Source organism: Neophocaena asiaeorientalis, unplaced genomic scaffold (genome assembly GCF_003031525.2).
Source record: "Neophocaena asiaeorientalis asiaeorientalis breed wild unplaced genomic scaffold, Neophocaena_asiaeorientalis_V1.1 scaffold46, whole genome shotgun sequence".
Lineage (NCBI taxonomy): Eukaryota > Metazoa > Chordata > Mammalia > Artiodactyla > Phocoenidae > Neophocaena > Neophocaena asiaeorientalis.
Window position 1 is genome coordinate 16,483,671 of NW_020175393.1, and position 17,944 is coordinate 16,501,614.

Consider the following 17,944-nt stretch of genomic DNA (forward strand, 5'->3'; position numbering starts at 1 on the left):
ATCCCACATGCTGCGGAGCAACTAAGCCCGTGCACCACAACTACTGAGCCTGCGCTCTAGAGCCCACATGCCTCAACTAGAGAGCCTGCGTACCTCAAACTACAGAGCCCACATGCTATGGAGCCTGCACACCACAACTAGAGAGAAACCCGTGTGCCGCAACTAAGACCCGAGGCAGCCAAAAATAATAAATAAAATAAAATAAATATTAAAAAAAAAATATGCCTGACTTCCCCGGTGGCAGAGTAGTTAAGAATCCTCCTGCCAATGCAGGGGGCGCGGGTTCGAGCCCTGGTCGGGGAAGATCCCACATGCTGCGGAGCAACTAAGCCCGTGCACCGCAACTACTGAGCCCACGTGCCACAACTACAGAAGCGCGTGTGCCTAGAGCCCATGCTCCACAAGAGAAGCCACCGCAGCGAGTAGCCCCTGCTCTCCGCAGCTAGAGGAAGCCCGCGCACAGCAACGAAGACCCAACGCAGCCATAAATAAATAAACATTAAAGAAAAAAGCCACTCTTCTCAGTAACATTCTGTTTAAAAAAAAAAGAAAAAGAAGAGAAATGAGCTACAAGTACAATGAGCTACCACGTCATCCCTATCAGACTGGCAGCAATCCAAAGCTTGGTGCACACTCGCTGAGGCTGCGGGGAACAGGCTCTCTCTCACACCGCTGGTGGGATGCAAGATGGACCACCTCTTCGGAAGGGCAATTTGGTAATTCCCATCGCGATTACAAACACATCAGCCCTTGGATGTGGCAATTCCACTTCTGGGAATTTATCACACAGCCGTACCTGCCACGTTCAAAATGACACATGCGCAAGGTTGCGCACAGCAGCGTGGTTTCTGACAATAAACTGATGGAAACAACCCAGGAAGTTTTCATCTAGGGAGGACCGGGTAAACAGACCAGAGTTATAAACACGGGGGCTTATAACACACAGCTGTAACAAGCTGTGGCTGTGGACCACAGTGCCAGCCTCTCCGTGGATCCCAGGGGTGCACACTGCTGCATGTATGTCCACCCCAGGACCAGTGAATCAGAAACTTGGGCATGACCCAGGGATCTGTGCTTAAATTCCCCAGGGGATTCTGACACACGTACTGATATAAACAGTGGAGCCATTTTTAAAAATCAGGGAGGAATGAAGGGCAAGAACAGGTAAAACTAAGCAGGAAACGTGACAACAGAAGAGCGGTTGCTTTGGGAGGGGGTGTTGACGGGAGGGGCGTGAGAAGGTCGGGAGCGCTGTCTCCCCACCTGGTGCGCACAGATGTAAAAATTCATCACACTGTTCCCTTAAGAACGTGTGTGCTTTACTATTGTATAAACCGCCTAGTCTGTGGTACTTTATCATGGCAGCCCTAGCAAACTAAGACACACACACACACTCCCTCCCTCCCTCCCTCCCTCTCCCAGACTGCCCGGAGAATTAAAGAGGACCGGGGCACGAACCCGCGTCCCCTGCATCGGCAGGCGGACTCTCAACCACTGCGCCACCAGGGAAGCCCTATTTTCTCCAGTTTTATAGAAGGTAGGAAGACAAGGATATTTTTATGATGTAAAAATGTAGCAAAAAATGAGAGATGTAGCAAAAATGAGAGATGCACTAAAGAGAATTTGGAAATAAAAGTGTCCAGCCTCTACGTAGTTTTCCTGACGTACCATTCCTTTTTATAAGGCTAATATAACCCGGCCTGTGGCCTTCAAGAAAGAAATATCTCAGTAACTCCTGGTGCCAGGCCTACACTCAGCCCCATGGCTGTTTCTAAGTCCGAGGCTTCTACTTACAACTGGCCTGGGCAGACAACATGCAGCGCGTGAAGAGCACCTGCGAGGCGGAAGGTGTGAACTTTTTGTTAATTCACTGAGAGCCGTAAAGAGGAAACAGCTCCTCGAGATCACATACCAATAAATGTCTAAAGTCACAGCCTTTTTTTTTTTAACTTGGATAAAAATAACATCAACAAGTTCATTGTTAAATTAAGGACAAAAAATTATTTCAGTAAGAACAACTGAGTAAGAAAAAAACATGATCCTGGCTAGACAGGAGAAGAAAAGATTTGATCAGGAGAAATGGGAGTGCGGGGGAGGGGAGGCAGCCGTTCAAAGATGCTACCGGCTTGGTCAGCTTCAGGCTGGTTAACAATTAGCCACAGTGACTCAACTCAGTGGTTCTTGCTTAAACCTCTAGAAGCTCCGCGTGGGATAAATTCTCCGGGCTGTAACAGGGGATTGGACAAAAATCAAGTCTAGGCAGGAAGGGGACACACTTCCGAGGTGCTGTTACCTGGAGGTGACCTCTTACGGTCCCTCCACTTTCCCGCATGACTGTTATACTTAAATAATAACTGCTATGGTCTGAATGTTTGTGTCCCCTGCCAAGTTCACATGTTGGAATCCTAACCCCCAAAGATGATGGTATTAGTGGGTGGGGCCTTTGGGGAGGTGTTTATAAACCATAAGCATGGAGCGAGCCCTCATGCATGGAATTAGTGCCCTTATAAAAGAGCCTCCAGGGCTTCCCTGGTGGCGCAGTGGTTGAGAGTCCGACTGCCGATGCAGGGGAAACGGGTTCGTGCCCCGGTCCAGGAAAATCCCACATGCCGCGGAGCAGCTGGGCCCGTAAGCCATGGCCGCTGAGCCCGCGCGTCCGGAGCCTGTGCTCCGCAACAGGAGAGGCCACAACAGTGAGAGGCCCGCGTACCGCAAAGAAGAAAAAAAGAGGCTCCAGAGAGCTCCCTTACCCGCCCACCACGTGAGGTCACAGCAAGAAGTCTGTGACCTGGAAGAGGGTCCTCACCTGACCAGGCTGCACCCTGATCTCAGATGTCCAGCCTCCAGGACTGTGAGAAGTAAATTTCTGTTGTTTATAAGCCACCCAGTCTGCAGTATTTTGTTATAGCAGCCTGAACAGACTAAGGAAGTTTAATAAGTAGTTTCTGCTTACTGATAAAATAAAAGATCAAGTCCAGGTCTGGCTATAAGCCCCACTCTTCCTCAGATGCCAACCAATACAGTGATGGCAGTGAAGACTCTGGTTTATTTTCTCTTATCCATATAGACAGGACCTTAGGGCCAAAGGGGATCTTGGCAGCTGTTTGGCCCGAGGGCCCAGGATGGACCCAGATCTCTGCCTTCCTCGTTGGGTCCCCTGGGCCATGCCCACCAGCCCGTTTGGCAACCCAACCTTCCCACAGCTCCCCTGGGCCCTGGTGCTGCACGGGGTGTGAGGGGCCCAGCCCCTCCTCTGCCCTTACTGCTGTATCCTTGGGAATGTCCAGCAGCTCTCTCCCTTGGTATAAAAGGACAAGGCCAGGCTCTTTGAGTCTCAAGCCTCCTGTAGCTGGACAGACCACAGGTCCAGGTTGGGCAGCTTTCGGCTGTAATCAAGTCAGGTTTCCTCCTCCGGAGCCCCTGTCGTCCACCTGTCTCTTCCCTTTTTGTCCCCCACAAGCTCATCTTACAAACAGGGGCTCGGTTTGATATGTGATGCCAATCTTCCGAGTACATGATAAAAGCACAAGACAAGACTAACTCCTACCAGCTAGCAAGGGAACAAAACACACTCTGAGCCCTGGACAAAGGCCTTCCCTGAATGAGGCTTTAAAGCCATCTGTCTGGGCTTCCCTGGTGGCGCAGTGGCTGAGAATACACCTGCCAACGCAGGGGACACGGGTTCGTGCCCCGGTCCGGGAAGATCCCACATGCCGCGGAGCGGCTGGGCCCGTGAGCCATGGCCGCTGAGCCTGTGCGTTCGGAGCCTGTGCTCCGCAACGGGAGAGGCCACAACAGTGAGAGGCCCGCGTACCGCAAAAAAAAAAAAAAAACCAAAAATCATCTGTCTGAGGTTGTTTTGATGGAGCCGTGTGTCTCATCTTGGAAAGGCTGTGAGAAAAAGGGCCACGCTATGGTGTGGGAGGGTCCCGGGCTTTTCATCTCCAGCTGCTAAATGCTACACAGCAGCTGGTGGTGATAAAACCACCGGGACCAACAGAGCCAGGGGATGGGTCCTTGTCCCCTTTGCTTACTGTGAAACCAACCCTTCTCTCCAAGAGGCCCCTCGCGCCCAGCCGTCTCGCTCTAGGTGCCCATGACTTCTGGGCAGCAGCGGCTCAGCTGGAAACCAAATCCACCCAGTGACGGCACCCCCTCCCCCGCTCCTAGACGCAAGTTATAGCAAAACCAAAACTGGACGAGAACAGAAAGATGCAAATGAGTTACTGGATTTACGGGGTTTCCCTCTCTTACCTTTGGGGTTGGAAGCACAGGGTCATCCGCAAGTCTACTTAGAGCTTTTCACCCAGGGCAGCAGCACTTCAAATACCTGGGGATCTCGTTACCATGAAGGTTCCGGTGCAGAAGGTCTGAGGTGGGGCCTGGAGTGTTTCTAACAAGTTCCCAGGTGATGCTGGTCTGTGGACAACCTGAGTAGCAAGTGCCTCCTGGATTCCTGTCTTAAGGAATCGCTGGGGTTGACACAGCGACCTTCACCCTCGATTTGACAGGTGGGGATGGAGACCCAGACGCTACATAGTTTGCCCAAGACAATTCAGCAAACTAGTGGCACAACTCAAAAGAACCTGGTACATTTTAGCCTGTCTGGGGTCACCTGTTCTACATCAGAAGGGGAGCCAGCAGGCCATTAGTCTGTCTGTGGGAAGACTCAAGCCTCTATTCTTTGCTGACCTTTTACAGTCTATATACTTCTGGCCGTAACAGCAGATACTCTGTGGTATTTGAATCAGAAAGACTTGGAGTGTCTAATGGCAAGACCAGACACATGACATTTTATTCCTTGCCGGAGCTGGGCTGGGTGTATGGTTGCAGATAAAATACAGGACGGTCAGTGAACCTTGAATTCCAGACAAACAGAGAATACTTTTCTAGTATAATTATGCCCCACATATACTTTGAGATATACTTACACTAAAAAAAGTACCTGCTGTTTATCTGAAATGCCAATTTAACAGGTGGTCTTGGATTTTTTATTTGCTAAGTCTGGCAACCCTAACAGATGGGAATGAGAGACAGGATGTGGTGACAAGAACATTTCCTGCTCAGGGACCTTTCCTGGTGGTGCAGTGGTTAAGAATCCGCCTGCCAGTGCAGGGGACACGGGTTCGAGCCCTGGTCCAGGAAGATCCCACATGCCGCGGAGCAACTAAGCCCGTGCGCCACAACTACTGAGCCTGTGCTCTAGAGCCCGTGAGCCACAACTACTGGGCCCGCGTGCCACAACTACTGAAGCCCGCGCACCTAGAGCCCGTGCTCCAGAACAAGAGAAGCCACCACAATGAGAAGCCCGCACACCGCAACAAAGAGTAGCCCCCGCTCGCCGCAGCTAGAGAAAGCCCGCGCACGGCAACGAAGACCCAACACAGCCAAAAATAAATTAATCAATTAAAATTTATAAATTAAAAAAAAAACATTTCCTGCTTCATCGCCGTTGACCTTAAAGAAAACCCCAAGGACACCGGCACTGCCCCGAGATGCACAACTTCTGACCGCAACAACTGTGCCCATCTCCTCTTTGAGTTCATCTCTCTGAACGGAGCTTAATCTTCTTAACTAGCTATTATAATGTGAGAGAATCATATATTTACAGCTAGTACTATGAGTTGAACCATGTCCCCACAAAACTCCCATGAATTCCTAACCCCCAGCACTTCAGAAGGTGAGCTTACTTGGAGTCAGGGTTATTGCAGATGTAAAGAGTTAAGATGAGGCCATAGTAGAGTAGAATGGGTCCTAATCCAATATGACTGGTGTCCCTTTAGAAAGGGGAAACGGGACGCAGAGGCTACCACGGACACAGGGTAAAGATTGGTGTTCCGCTGCCACAAGACAGGGAGCATGGCCCTGCTGACACCTTGATCTTGGATGCGTACAATACGTTACATCTCTGTTGTTTAAGCCACTCACCTTGTGGTATGTTTGTCACCACTGGCCTACAAGCACATGCTGGGAGCCGGGAAGAAGACAGGAGAGAAGGAGAGGGAGGAAAGGAAACAGGTAAAAAACCTCATCAGCATTCCCACTGGCTATTTTCTATAGAACTTGAAAACCTCTGCTGAGGGAGGATGAGGGATTTAGAAACAGTAGATCACGCTGTACGAAAACCGTGACTGCTCTCCTAGAATGCACATTTTAAACACTGAGTTGAACGAGTTACAGGCCACTTAAAGAAGAAACCTTAGAAATCAGAATTGACCCTGGTTACACAAATAGGATCCATTCCCAAGCACCTGCGGCCTTAAAGCGATCTGTGGGGCGAGGGCTTTAAATTCGCAACCTCAGCAGGCCTCGGTTATGAACTGCTTCTTTCCCGTGAGAAATCTGCCCTCCTCTGCAACTTATAAACCAAACATCACCACCCTGGGTTTGGTGATCAAGGAGCTCAAAACAAAATTAAACAGGCTACTCTGATGGCACCGTCTCTCTGGATGATTTGCTTGTCCTATTTCAAACAGCCCCTAATGGCAAGATTTAAATAAAAGTCAGGCTATTTAGCAGTGGTCGATCCTCTCTTTCAGTATGGATTTTATGTCCCTTCACCTCTACCCAGGCCTTCTTCTGGCCGGGAGGAGGATTCTAGGGGTAGACTTGCATAGCCCACCCTAGAAAAACGCCGAACCTTGCAGGCTCCCGTCGCACTGGCCTTCCTTCAGTGACTAGCATACACCAAGCTGTCCGTGCCTCACTTGAAGCCTTTGCACACGCCCATCCCTGTGCCTGGAACGTTCTTTCTTCCGCCCAGACCCCCTCCCTAACCCCCCCACACCACCTGCACAGACGCTCGGTTCAAAAGGCAGTGTCCCAGAAACACCTGGTCATCACCCTTTGATTTTTCCTTATCACACAACCTTGTATATTTCCTTCACTATGCTTATCACGACTATAATTATTTATTGTTTGCTGTGTATTATCTATTCTCTCCCTAATAAACAGTAAGTTCTGCGAGTTGCAGATCAGACATGTTTTATAATTACTTTATAGTCCGGGCCTGACACACAGCAGGCACAGAAATATTTGTCTGGATTAATCAATTAATTAATTAGTTAAAACAAACAAATGGAGGGCATGATAGGAACTTGGGGGGCACTCCTGCTCAGAAGCTTTGGGCGCAGCCCTGGAGCTTCACGTGAAGCCTTTGTTTCACGTTACATGAGAGGGAAGCGTTTAGGATATCACTTGTCTCCCAATTTCTCTGGGAAAGTCTTTTTTCAAACTAAAAAAAAAAAAAAAAAAAAAATCAACCCTCTGGTCATGATCTGGCTTTACAAACAGGCCCTTCCTACAATAAAGGCACGTCCCGCTCACATGTACTTCAACTGCCATGGTCCCCAGGACAACACTTCCTCCTGGTAGCTAACAAAGCAGTGCTGGGCTATGATCTGGCATCCCCTCTAAATCCAGGGACTTCCCTGGCGGTCCAGTGGGTTACGACTCCGCGCTTCCACTGCAGGGGGCATGAGTTCGATCCCTGGTCAGGAAACTAGGATCCCAGGTGCCACATGGCGTGGCCAAAAAATTTTTTTTAATTTTAAAAATGAAAAGAAGGAAATTGACTTTGGGCAGAAATGTAATGAAAATACGAGCACAACCTTTGATAGGTGGCTATCTCTTTATCAATTAATAAACTGGCATTTTGGCATTAAAGAAAGAAGTCTATGCATTTTATATTTACCAAAAAACAGGATTTATGGGTCATAAGAATTAGATGACCGAGGGTATTTTGGCAACACGTATATAAAACCTTTAAAATGTACACACTACTCGACCCAGAAATTCCAGTAACGGGAATTTATCCTAAAAAATAATCATGAATGCAGGAAGTCACAAGAATGTTTACTGTAGCACTATAAAAGCTAGAAATATCCAACAGTATGGGATTGAATAAGTAACTGTAGTAATTCCTATTAATAAATACTCTGTAGCTTTTCAAAATGTCTTATTGAATGGAAGAATACTGAAGGACATGGTAAAAGGGTTCATCATCTGCTAACAGCAAAAAAACTGGTTATGACTCAAGATTCCAAAAGGCTAACTGTAGTTTTTGGGTGATGGGGTCATGTGTGATTTTTATCTTCTCATGTTTAGCTGTATTTTATAAATTTCCTGTGAGTCATAAATATACTTTGGAAAATGTTTATTTAAAAATAAACGGCAACCAGTCACAAAAGGACAAATACTATATGATTCCACTTATATGAGGCCCTAGAAGAGTCAAATTTATAGAGACAACGTAGAATGGTAGTTGCCAGTGCGTGGGGGAGGGGAGAGAGGGGGGTTATCGTTTAAGAGGTCGAGTTCAGTTCTGCAAGGTGGAGACAGTTCTAGAGATGGGTGGTGGTGATGGCAGCCCAACGCAGGGAAGGTACTTCAATGTCACGGAACTGTACACTTAAGAATGACTAAGATAGTAAATGGTACGTGTATTTTACCCCAATTTTTTTTTTAAACCAAAAAAACTTAAAGAAAAATTTACATCCGTAAATCATAAGTACAGCTGGGTCTAGAGGTGTCCTAGTTATTAGGATTTTTCAAGAGACAGGAGTAGAGAAGGCTGAATTTGACCTTGGACCACACAGCATCAAACAAGACAGTCTGTGTGCCTGCCAGGCTGGCGTGTGCCTGGGGATGAGCTGGTGTTGCCTAGTCTCCCGACTACGGCGCTGGCCATGGCATTTCCTGTCTCTTCCTTCATGAGCGTGGAGTTTTGTCCCTCTCCTGCCAGCGTCCCTCGCTCTGATTCTAGATGAAGGGCCAAGTTGGCTGTCCCAGAGGGGTGACTTCCCCCAGAGCCTGGCTACAGGGACTGCAGGGGCAGGAGAGGACAGGAAAGACTCCGGCCACGTCCTGCAGAGACCACGGGTTGAGGGATTTGCCCCCAGCGACCTTCAGCTAGCCGCTGGTGGAGCCAGGCCAGGAAAGGAATCTGACCTCCAAGTCCAGAAAACTCGCCTGTCCACTGCAGAATGAAGAGGGGAGGGCTGGATTCAGTGAAGAACATTCCACCTTTATTCGCCACGAGGGCACCGGCGATGCCCAGTTCCTGGAGGTGGACCCGAGAACCTCAAGCTTGCAGAGCCTCGGGCTGAGGGCCAGACGTGGCCCGAAGCTGCATCTTCACAGCAACAGGGAGTTGGAAGCTGAGTCTAAATATCTAAAATGATCATATACACATACACAGGAAAAGGAAGTTTTCCAAGAACTGTGGGGTTACCAGGGCCCGGGAAAGATAGAGACCAGTGCTTTTCTTACCTGCTGTAGGCACGCTAACATTATACTGAGGTAAAATAAATAGGAAGGCAGTCTTGGCGGTGACCTGTGAAATAGAGGGAAAAAGTTCCACGTTAGCTTCTTGTCCACATCAAAAGAAACAAGCAAAGCCTGCTACCAGCCCTCGGGCCACGCCTCTCACGTCTCAGACCCACAGGCCTCTCCAATGAAGGGTTTCACCTAGAGCACAAGTTAGCACCATTTGTTTTTTTCCCATTTTCTTGAATGACATCCCTCCCAATACCTGCACTAAAAGCAAAAGAAACAATCCCAAGTCCTGGATGGCATCTAGACTTGCACTCGCTGCAGATGGAACACAACAAGGTGTGCTCGGCCGGCCGAGAGCTCGCCAGCAAAGGGTACAAATCTGCCTGCCATTCATTCAAGTGTTTATCACGTTGGTTCTAAGTCCCCAGCATGGGCGAAGTCAGAAACTAACAGAAGATAAGGTCACAGCCTTCCAGAGATTTTCAGAACTTAGGACCTAGCCGAGGTTCCCCAGCACGCTGGCTAACTGCACCGTGGGCGGCAGCCCGCAAAGTGTAAACCTGAGCCTCAGAAACAGAGAATTCCGGCTGCTAATTTCACATACGCCCTATTGGGGGGCAGAACATAACACTCCACTCTGTTGGTCTGTTTATTTCGAAAGCTGCCTTTCAAATCTCGGTTGTGCTGTGGAAGAACTGAGGTCGTCGCTTGGTTATTAGTGGCCAGCTCAGTCCTCTTGCAGTTCAGCCTGCAGCGGGGAGACTACAAGGTGCAGGATTCGAAGCTTGGACTCAAGAACCGACTGCCTGGGTTCAGACAGCGCCTCTGCATTTGCCCACCTCGCAACCAGGAGCCGTGATCTTACACCTGGAGCCTCACTTCCCGTGTCTCTAAAGGCGGGATATTTGTGGTACTCCAGCTGGTCTGGGTGGCGATGGCCCAGCCGTTAGCATTGTTTAAAGCTCCCCAGATGTTTCTGACGTGCAGCCGGGGCTGAGAAGCGCCCCCACACGGTTCTGGAGCAGGTGCGGAGGCCAGGTGAGGGGCGACCAGACCCCAGGTCTTTTCTGGGAGGCCCCTGGGGACACCTCAACCGTAGCGTTACTGGTTCTCCTCTAAACAAAAAGATGTGAAGGGTGCACTGTGGGTGTGGAGGAAACGCACTGGACTGTGGCAGAAGCAGCAGAGAAATGGTTGAATGATGCCTTCCAGCCCCTTCACCAAACGCTGAACCACGCTCAAGGCACAATCTCTCCTTCAGTTTTATTCAGGAAACATACTCGTCTTTTAAGCTGGTGGGCTGAAGCAGACCTCTGTGGGGTTCTGGCTGAACAGTACCCCTTTGCCCCTTCCCAACATACCAGGACTTCCAGAGGAGACACCTCTCCCAGCTGTGTGTTGTGACGGTGTCACTGTGGTGACCACGGCCCTCCCAGGAGGATACAGGGAGCAGACCCTCTCCCCAGCCCATCAGACCCCCTCTCCTGGGCTCTGAATCTTGAGCGGGGATGGAGGAAGAGCTGGTTAGCCCTGAGTGCCTTCCAGACTTTTCTGCTGGGGTTCCCACAGCCTTGCCCTGGAGCACAGACCCCATCACCTGTATGAACCCCCAGACGGCCTCCTGAAGTTGGCCAGAGTCCATTCCTAAGAGACATCAGAATCCCGTGCGTAGAGCACATCCGAACCCCTGGGGGAGCTTCTAGAATCTCGATGCCTGGGCTGCCCCAGCCAATTAACCCTGCCCCTCGGGGGCATCAGGGAGCCGCCAAGCTCCCCAGAGCAGCCCACACGTAGCCCAGCCTGGGAGCCCCTCGTGGGAGCCCCACCCTCACCAGCCTCACAAAGCAGGCCTCTCTGGCTAGTCACTGTCTGTGTCCTCCAGAGAATTCATTTCATTTAATCAACTTATGTTTTAGGTCAATTTTTATTTTAACTTCAAGAGAAACATACTTTTTAAAAAGTGAAACAATTCAGAAATACGTAAAGTTAAAAACCAAATATTCACTCTACGGTCTTGGTTTTCCTCTCTCCACATGTATGGGGTCAGTTCTCTGAGAGCTTTTCCCATGCATTTCTACACTTGGAATTTATTTCATTTTACTCTGACATTATAACTTGGATTGAGTTTATGCCACTTGACAAGAGCTACAACTTTCTTTTCTAATTTTTTTTTAATTGAAGTATAGTTGATTTACAATGTTGTATTAGTTTCTGGTGTACAGCAAAGTGATTCAGCGATATATATATACATATACACATATATAAACATATACATTCACATATATACTTTTTCAAATTCTTTTCCATTATAGTTTATTACAGGATATTGAATATAGTTACCTGTGCTCTATAGTAGCACCTTGTTGTTTATCTATTTTATACAAAGTAGTTCGTATCAGCTAATCCCAAACTCCTAATATATCCCCTTTGGTAACCATAAATTTGTTTTCTACGTCTGTGAGTCTGTTTCTGTTTTGTAAATAAGTTCACTTGTATATTGTAGATTCCACATATAAGCAATACTATATAGTATTAGTCTTTCTCCTTCTGACTTATTTAGTATAAGGGCTACAACTTATTAAATACTATTTAAATCACTTTCTTAGCTCTGTTAATCTAATGGTTGTTACAGGAACATAAAGACCAAGGCACAAAAATATTCAGAGTACATGAAAGTATTCAGAGTATAGTGACACAGAAAACATGTAGGTCAACCTTTCGTTTACTGATGTCAACGTAGAGATAAGTGGTTATATAATAAAAACTTCCTAAACATACTAGTGCTTTTCATTACTGTTTCCCACAGGGTTACCCCTAATGTTTAACACCGAAAAGCTCGGCCAAATAAAACGGGCTCACGGCGAAAGTGTATACAGATGTGTGGCCTTTTTGTTTTTTTTTTTTTTTGCATCCTTTCTTTTTATTGAAAAAGATTTTAGAAGATGGCAGTTAATAAAGGGCACAAAAAAAAAATCACAGGGATATACTAGTGGCAAACATAGACAAGATAAAACTAAGAATGCCACTGGCTTCTTCAATTGGTTAAAAGCACAAAATGCAACAGGCAGAAAGTCTGTTTTAAACAAATTAAAAAGCTGTTTCTAGACCTAGAAAACAAACTTATGGTTACCAAAGGGGAAAGCCAGGGAGAGGGGTATAAATTAGAGGAGTTTGGGATTAGCAGATACATACTACTATATATAAAACAGATAAACAACAAGAACCTACTATATAGCACAAGGAACTGTATTCAATAACTTATAATAACCTATAAAGGAAAAGAATCTGAAAAAGTATATTTATGTATATGTATAAATGAAGCAGATACATACTACTATATATAAAACAGATCAACAACAAGGACCTACTGTACAGCACAGGAAATATACTCAATATCTTGTAATAACCTATAATGGAAAAGAATCTGAAAAAGAATAGATATATATGTATAACTGAATCACTTTGCTGTACACCTGAAACACAACATTGTAAATCAACTACACTTCAATTTCAAAAAAAGCTGTGGGCTCCCCTGGTGGCGCAGTGGTTGAGAATCCACCTGCCAATGCAGGGGACACGGGTTCAAGCCCTAGTCCGGGAAGATCTCACATGCCGCAGAGCAACTAAGCCTGTGCGCCACAACTACTGAGCCTGCGCTCTAGAGCCCTCGAGCCACAGCTACTGAAGCCCACGTGCCTAGAGCCCGTGCTCCGCAACAAGAGAAGCCACCGCACCACACCGCGCACCACAATGAAGCCCCCGCTCGCCACAACTAGAGAAAAGCCCGTGCGCAGCAACAAAGACCACAATGCAGCTGTGTTGTTGTCTGAATTAGCCCCAAGTCAGATATATAACACCCACAAAAATGGTATGTGAAGTAATGCTGTCCTACACAAGAAGTTGTACCCTGAATTAAGGGAAACAGCTATTGACACAGGAGTTAACACAACAGAGCATCAGCCTGTAACTGCTGGAAGAATAATCCCCCTTTTTTTTAATGAGGACAGCCGTTTGGCATATGGGCTGGACAGATGCCCTTGGCCTGGCCCTGCATATCCAGTCAATTCTTGTTACTCCCAGTCGTTCTGTTCTGGAAGTTACCGTGATCCCAGCGATTAAAGGACCCCTGCTCCTAGGGGTTAGGTTCCTAAAGGCCTCTGGTCCATTTCCATCAACCAATCAACATGTAACCTTGGTTTATGTGTGTTCCTGTTGAAAGACGCTGTATAGAACGCAGGCTGTTGAAGTGTGAACACTGAACCTGTGGCTCGCACCTGAAGGAAGCCCTTCTAACACGCTTATGTTCTCCGCCAGGCCCCTCACGGCCTCCCCATGCTCAGGACCCCGAGGCGGTGGCCCAGCACCACGCGTGAGGTCCATTTTATAAGCAGCCAAGTCACTGACAAAAGGCACAGAGATGCAAGAACGTGGCACTAAACAGACGGCAAAAAGCCACTTGCGCACAGAAGGAGCTGGACCAGGAAGGCAGAGTGTCGCTGGGTCCCCCTTCATCCGGGGACATCTCGTTGGGTGAGCCACACATCTCACCGCCCTGGGAACGTCCACAGATACCGCAAAACCCGGAGATCAGGTTCTGAGGTCACATATACATGTCAGCGAGCAGCCCCAGTGCACACCCAAGAGGTGCGGGCGAGTGAGGGTCAGCTGCCCTGCGGCAAACCCAAAGGCCAATGAGGGCCGAGGTTTTTTCTTTTTTAACCTTTATTGAGATGTAATTTACACACCATAAAATTCACCCTTGGTAAGTAGACAGCTTTATGGGGTTTGTCTTTCCTCGTTTTTAAACTCTCCCTTCACTGGAATGTAAGTTCTAAGAAAGTGGGGATCTCACTCATCTTGATTAACTTCAACCCACTGCCTGCAACAGTGCCCAGAAACGGCCCGTGCTCGGCAAGCACTTGATAAATGCAGACATGATTAAGCAGGGGAGCCAGTATTGCACTGTCACCTGACCCTCAGCTTGTCCTCTGCCCTCATTCACTCCCCTGTGCATGTCCCCTCTCTCTCCCTGGGGTCCGTCCCAGTGCTGGGCACGTTGTAGGTCTCTCATAAATGCCTATTTGAAGAGCGAATACTGCAAGCAGCTATAATATTTAATAACCGCAGATGAATGCTTAACAAATGCTCTCCGAACATGATTCTAAGAGAATAGGACCTGGGACTCCGATTAAAGCAAAAAGTTTGAGATTCCAGCATTTTTCCATCCCTACGCCCCTCATCGTAGCAGGTGAAACCATTCCAAACCGTGCAACCTTCTTTCAGGCAGCTGTGCTCACTCCCACGTTACACATCTCATTAAGATAATGTCCATTTCCCCGTTTTATCGATGAAGAGGCTAAACCTGGGCACAGAGAGGTCCCCTCCCCGGCAGGACCTCACAACTTTACAAACAGAAAAGACAATATTCAATTTGATTTTTTAAAACTGTGTTCCAAAAACAAATTTCAGAGACACACAATACGGCACATAAAATAGAACGGTGACCTAAAACAGAAGCAGGAGAGGACAACCAAAAATATATATTGAAGGCAAAGGAGCCGGAATGAGGCTGATCCACACAACCTCATTCCAGAAAGTCCAAGTTGTTGGCTAAAGGTCCCCAGAAATTTGGCCCTAAGCTTTCTCGAAGCCATCAGAAGGAGGCAGGAGGGATCAGCTCCTGGATTCACCTCGTCCATTAATAAGAAAACAAGAAAGACTGCCCTAAAAAAGCAACTCTACCTTTCCAGCACAAAAACCATTCTCTGTGCTTTAAAAGGTCCTCTGGCACCCCGAAACTTCACTCCCAACTCTTCCCAACCTCAGACCAGGGACGAAACGGCCAACAAGCCCCCCCTCTGCCAGCGCTGGCTGGGTTTGTGTAACACAGAGGGCTGAGAAACCGGAGCCCGTTAAAAATGTCATTCCAATTATTTCCCATACCTCTAAGGCTATTGATGGAAACATTATTGAGTTTAATAGCATTTTAAATGCCTGGATCAGTGGGTGAAAGGTTAAAAGTGGAAACATGCTAATACACTAATGCAAAGGAAAACACTAAATTACGTAGCAGGGGCCACCACACACACATGCACACACACATACACGCACGCACACACACACGCACACACGCACACACACACAGAGGAAGCCTCACTGAACTTTTAACTCAAACAGGGCATCAAGCACAAAGCCAGTGACACCGAGCATGCTTGTGTAGCCATAACAAAACCAAAACCGTTCCACATGCCATGTTCTATTAGGGGCACATGAATCTGAGCTCTCAGTTGCTGCTAGACCAAGGATGCCAGTAAACAGCTGCTGCCAGAAGAGCAGAGTGGACTTGGACTCCAGTCCCAGCTCTGCTGGGGCGGCAGCCGGGAGACCTCAGGCAAGGCATTTTACCTCTCTGGACCCCAGTCTTCTCATCCATGAACAACAAAAATAATGGCAGTGAATGTTACCGAGGGTTTACTCAGTGCCACGCACGTTTCTAAGTGCTTTACAGAAATTACTTCTGAGGCGGTTCTCACAACCACCCGAGAGGCAGACACTCGTAACATTCCCATTTTACAGATAAGCATAGACAGGAGCAGGTGGTCAGAACGGATGTCCTTAAAGGTCCTCTCCACCTTCAGCTCCAAAAGGCTATCATTTCCTGGTTCCACTCCCTGTCAATGCCAAAAACACAGCCTCACGCCGACAGCCTGCTGAGAGGTCTTCCCACAAGTTTCAAATATGTTCCTGCTTCTGCAGGTTGTGAAGATGAGGCCCAGGTGTCATCTGTATACAACAGCGAGAAAACAAGGCCTCTCAAGTCAGCCTGCCAGCCCGCAAGCCCCAGATACCGGACACACCTGGGCTTCCCAATACCCCAATCTGCCCTTTTACACTGCAAGCTGATATCTGGGCACCAAAGATAAGAAAGGAAAGATGTCACGAAGGCAGTCTCATGGTTTTCCTGGTAAGCAGTATTTGACCTTTGGTTTGGCTTATTGTTTATTTCTTGGCCACATTCACGCACTGGTCCTTGCAAGGGGCTGTGCTGCGAGACGAGCCACCGAGGACAGGAGAGGGGAGGAGGACCCCTGTTCAAGGCAGCCCTTCCCCACACCGCTCGGCACCATGAACAACGCCTCTCTCACCCCGGGGCTGAAACACAGTCCAAGCGGCTGACCCGGAACCCCTCTGACTGAGAGATGCTCATAGTCTGGTCCTCAGGGGCACAAGTAGAGCCAAGTGACCTGTCCGCCTCTCCCGGCCCAGCCTGCTCTCAGGAAGCCAAACGACCCCCACTCAGAATTTCCCAAAATTGATTTTGCATCTTTCTGCCCAGGCGGTGGATAGAAAAATTTCAGTCGGACAGGAGAACATTTAAAAGTCATGCCTCTCAGGTTTCCCTGGTGGCGCAGTGGTTGGGAGTCCACCTGCTGATGCAGGGGACGCGGGTTCGTGCCCCGGTCCGGGAGGATCCCACGTGCTGCGGAGCGGCTGGGCTCGTGAGCCATGGTCGCTGGGCCTGCACGTTGCAACAGGAGAGGCCACAACAGTGAGAGGCCCGCGTACCGTGCAAAAAAAAAAAAGTCATGCCTCTCACAGGTATAGAGAACAAACTAGTGGTTACCAGCAGGGAGAAGGAAGGGGGGAGGGGCAACACAGGAGTAGGGGATTAAGAGGTACAAACTATTATGTATAAAATAAGCTACAAGGATATATTGTACAACATGGGGAATATAGCCAATATTTTATAACTATAAATGGAGTTTAACCTTTAAAAATTGTGAGTCACTATACTGTACACCTGTAACATATAATATTGTACATCAACTATACTTCAATTTTAAAAAACTGCAAAAAAAGAAAAAGAAAAAAAGTTTAAAAAAAAAAATAAAAGTCATGCCCAATTGACAAGGAAGGGTTTTTTTGGCTTGTTTTTTCTTTTTTCTTTTTAATAAAAGAGTCTTTTAGCCCTTCTCTCCTGAAGTATTGGCTTTATGAGTTGGGCTGGTCACCTGCACACACCTTTTTAGGGCCAGTACTTGAGGTATGAGGTTTGCAGCCCCACTGTCACTCAATAAAAGGCAGATACAGCTGAGACAAAGATGCTTTTCATGCTTGCTTTCTGAAATTTTCCGTCTGGATGACCAGGGGCTGGCGGGGAGGGCCGAGTGCCTGCAGCCAGGGGCAGGATGCTGACAGGACCTTCTGGGTGGCTTTTAGCAACGTTTGGAGATTCAGTTTTCTCACTTGAAAAACTGCCTTAATGTAAGAACTAGGCAAAGCTACCCAAACACACAAAACAGATTCTCTACAAGCCTGTGTTCACCAGGCTGAGAAGACTCCCTACTAACGGTCACGACTGCAGTTTTGTATCGGATTAAAAAACGACACTGTATATTTATGAGAAAAACCTGTATCATCGGAGCAGCCGCAATGCAATGAGAGTGCTTGCTTTAGGACATTCATTGGTTCCAAGGTCTAAACTTTATTTTGGGATCAAGAGGAATTTAGAAAGGGTCACTTATAGAGTTTAAAAAATCTCTGAAGTTGAGCTTTTAATTTTTTTTTTTTTTTTTTGGCCTCGCCATGGGATCTTAGTTCCCCACCAGGGATCGAACCTGGGCCCTCGGCAGTGAAAGCACCGAGTCCTATTGAACTTAACCTACTA

At 47.7% G+C, this 17,944-nt stretch overlaps 1 protein-coding gene across 8 annotated transcripts in view; it reads right to left on the bottom strand.

The window, feature by feature from the left end:
• TRAM2 (translocation associated membrane protein 2) overlaps positions 1-17,944 on the bottom strand; it is a 75,549-nt gene that overhangs the window by 27,464 nt on the left and 30,141 nt on the right. For 6 of the 8 annotated variants that reach the window (XM_024765932.1, XM_024765931.1, XM_024765933.1 and 3 more), the window contains exon 2: positions 9,271-9,334. In XM_024765932.1, coding sequence (XP_024621700.1) covers positions 9,271-9,334 — 64 coding nt within the window. Of the gene's footprint in view, positions 1-8,970; positions 9,173-9,270; positions 9,335-17,944 lie in introns of all 8 variants that reach the window. The other 2 variants (XM_024765935.1, XM_024765934.1) reach the window with 1 other exon arrangement.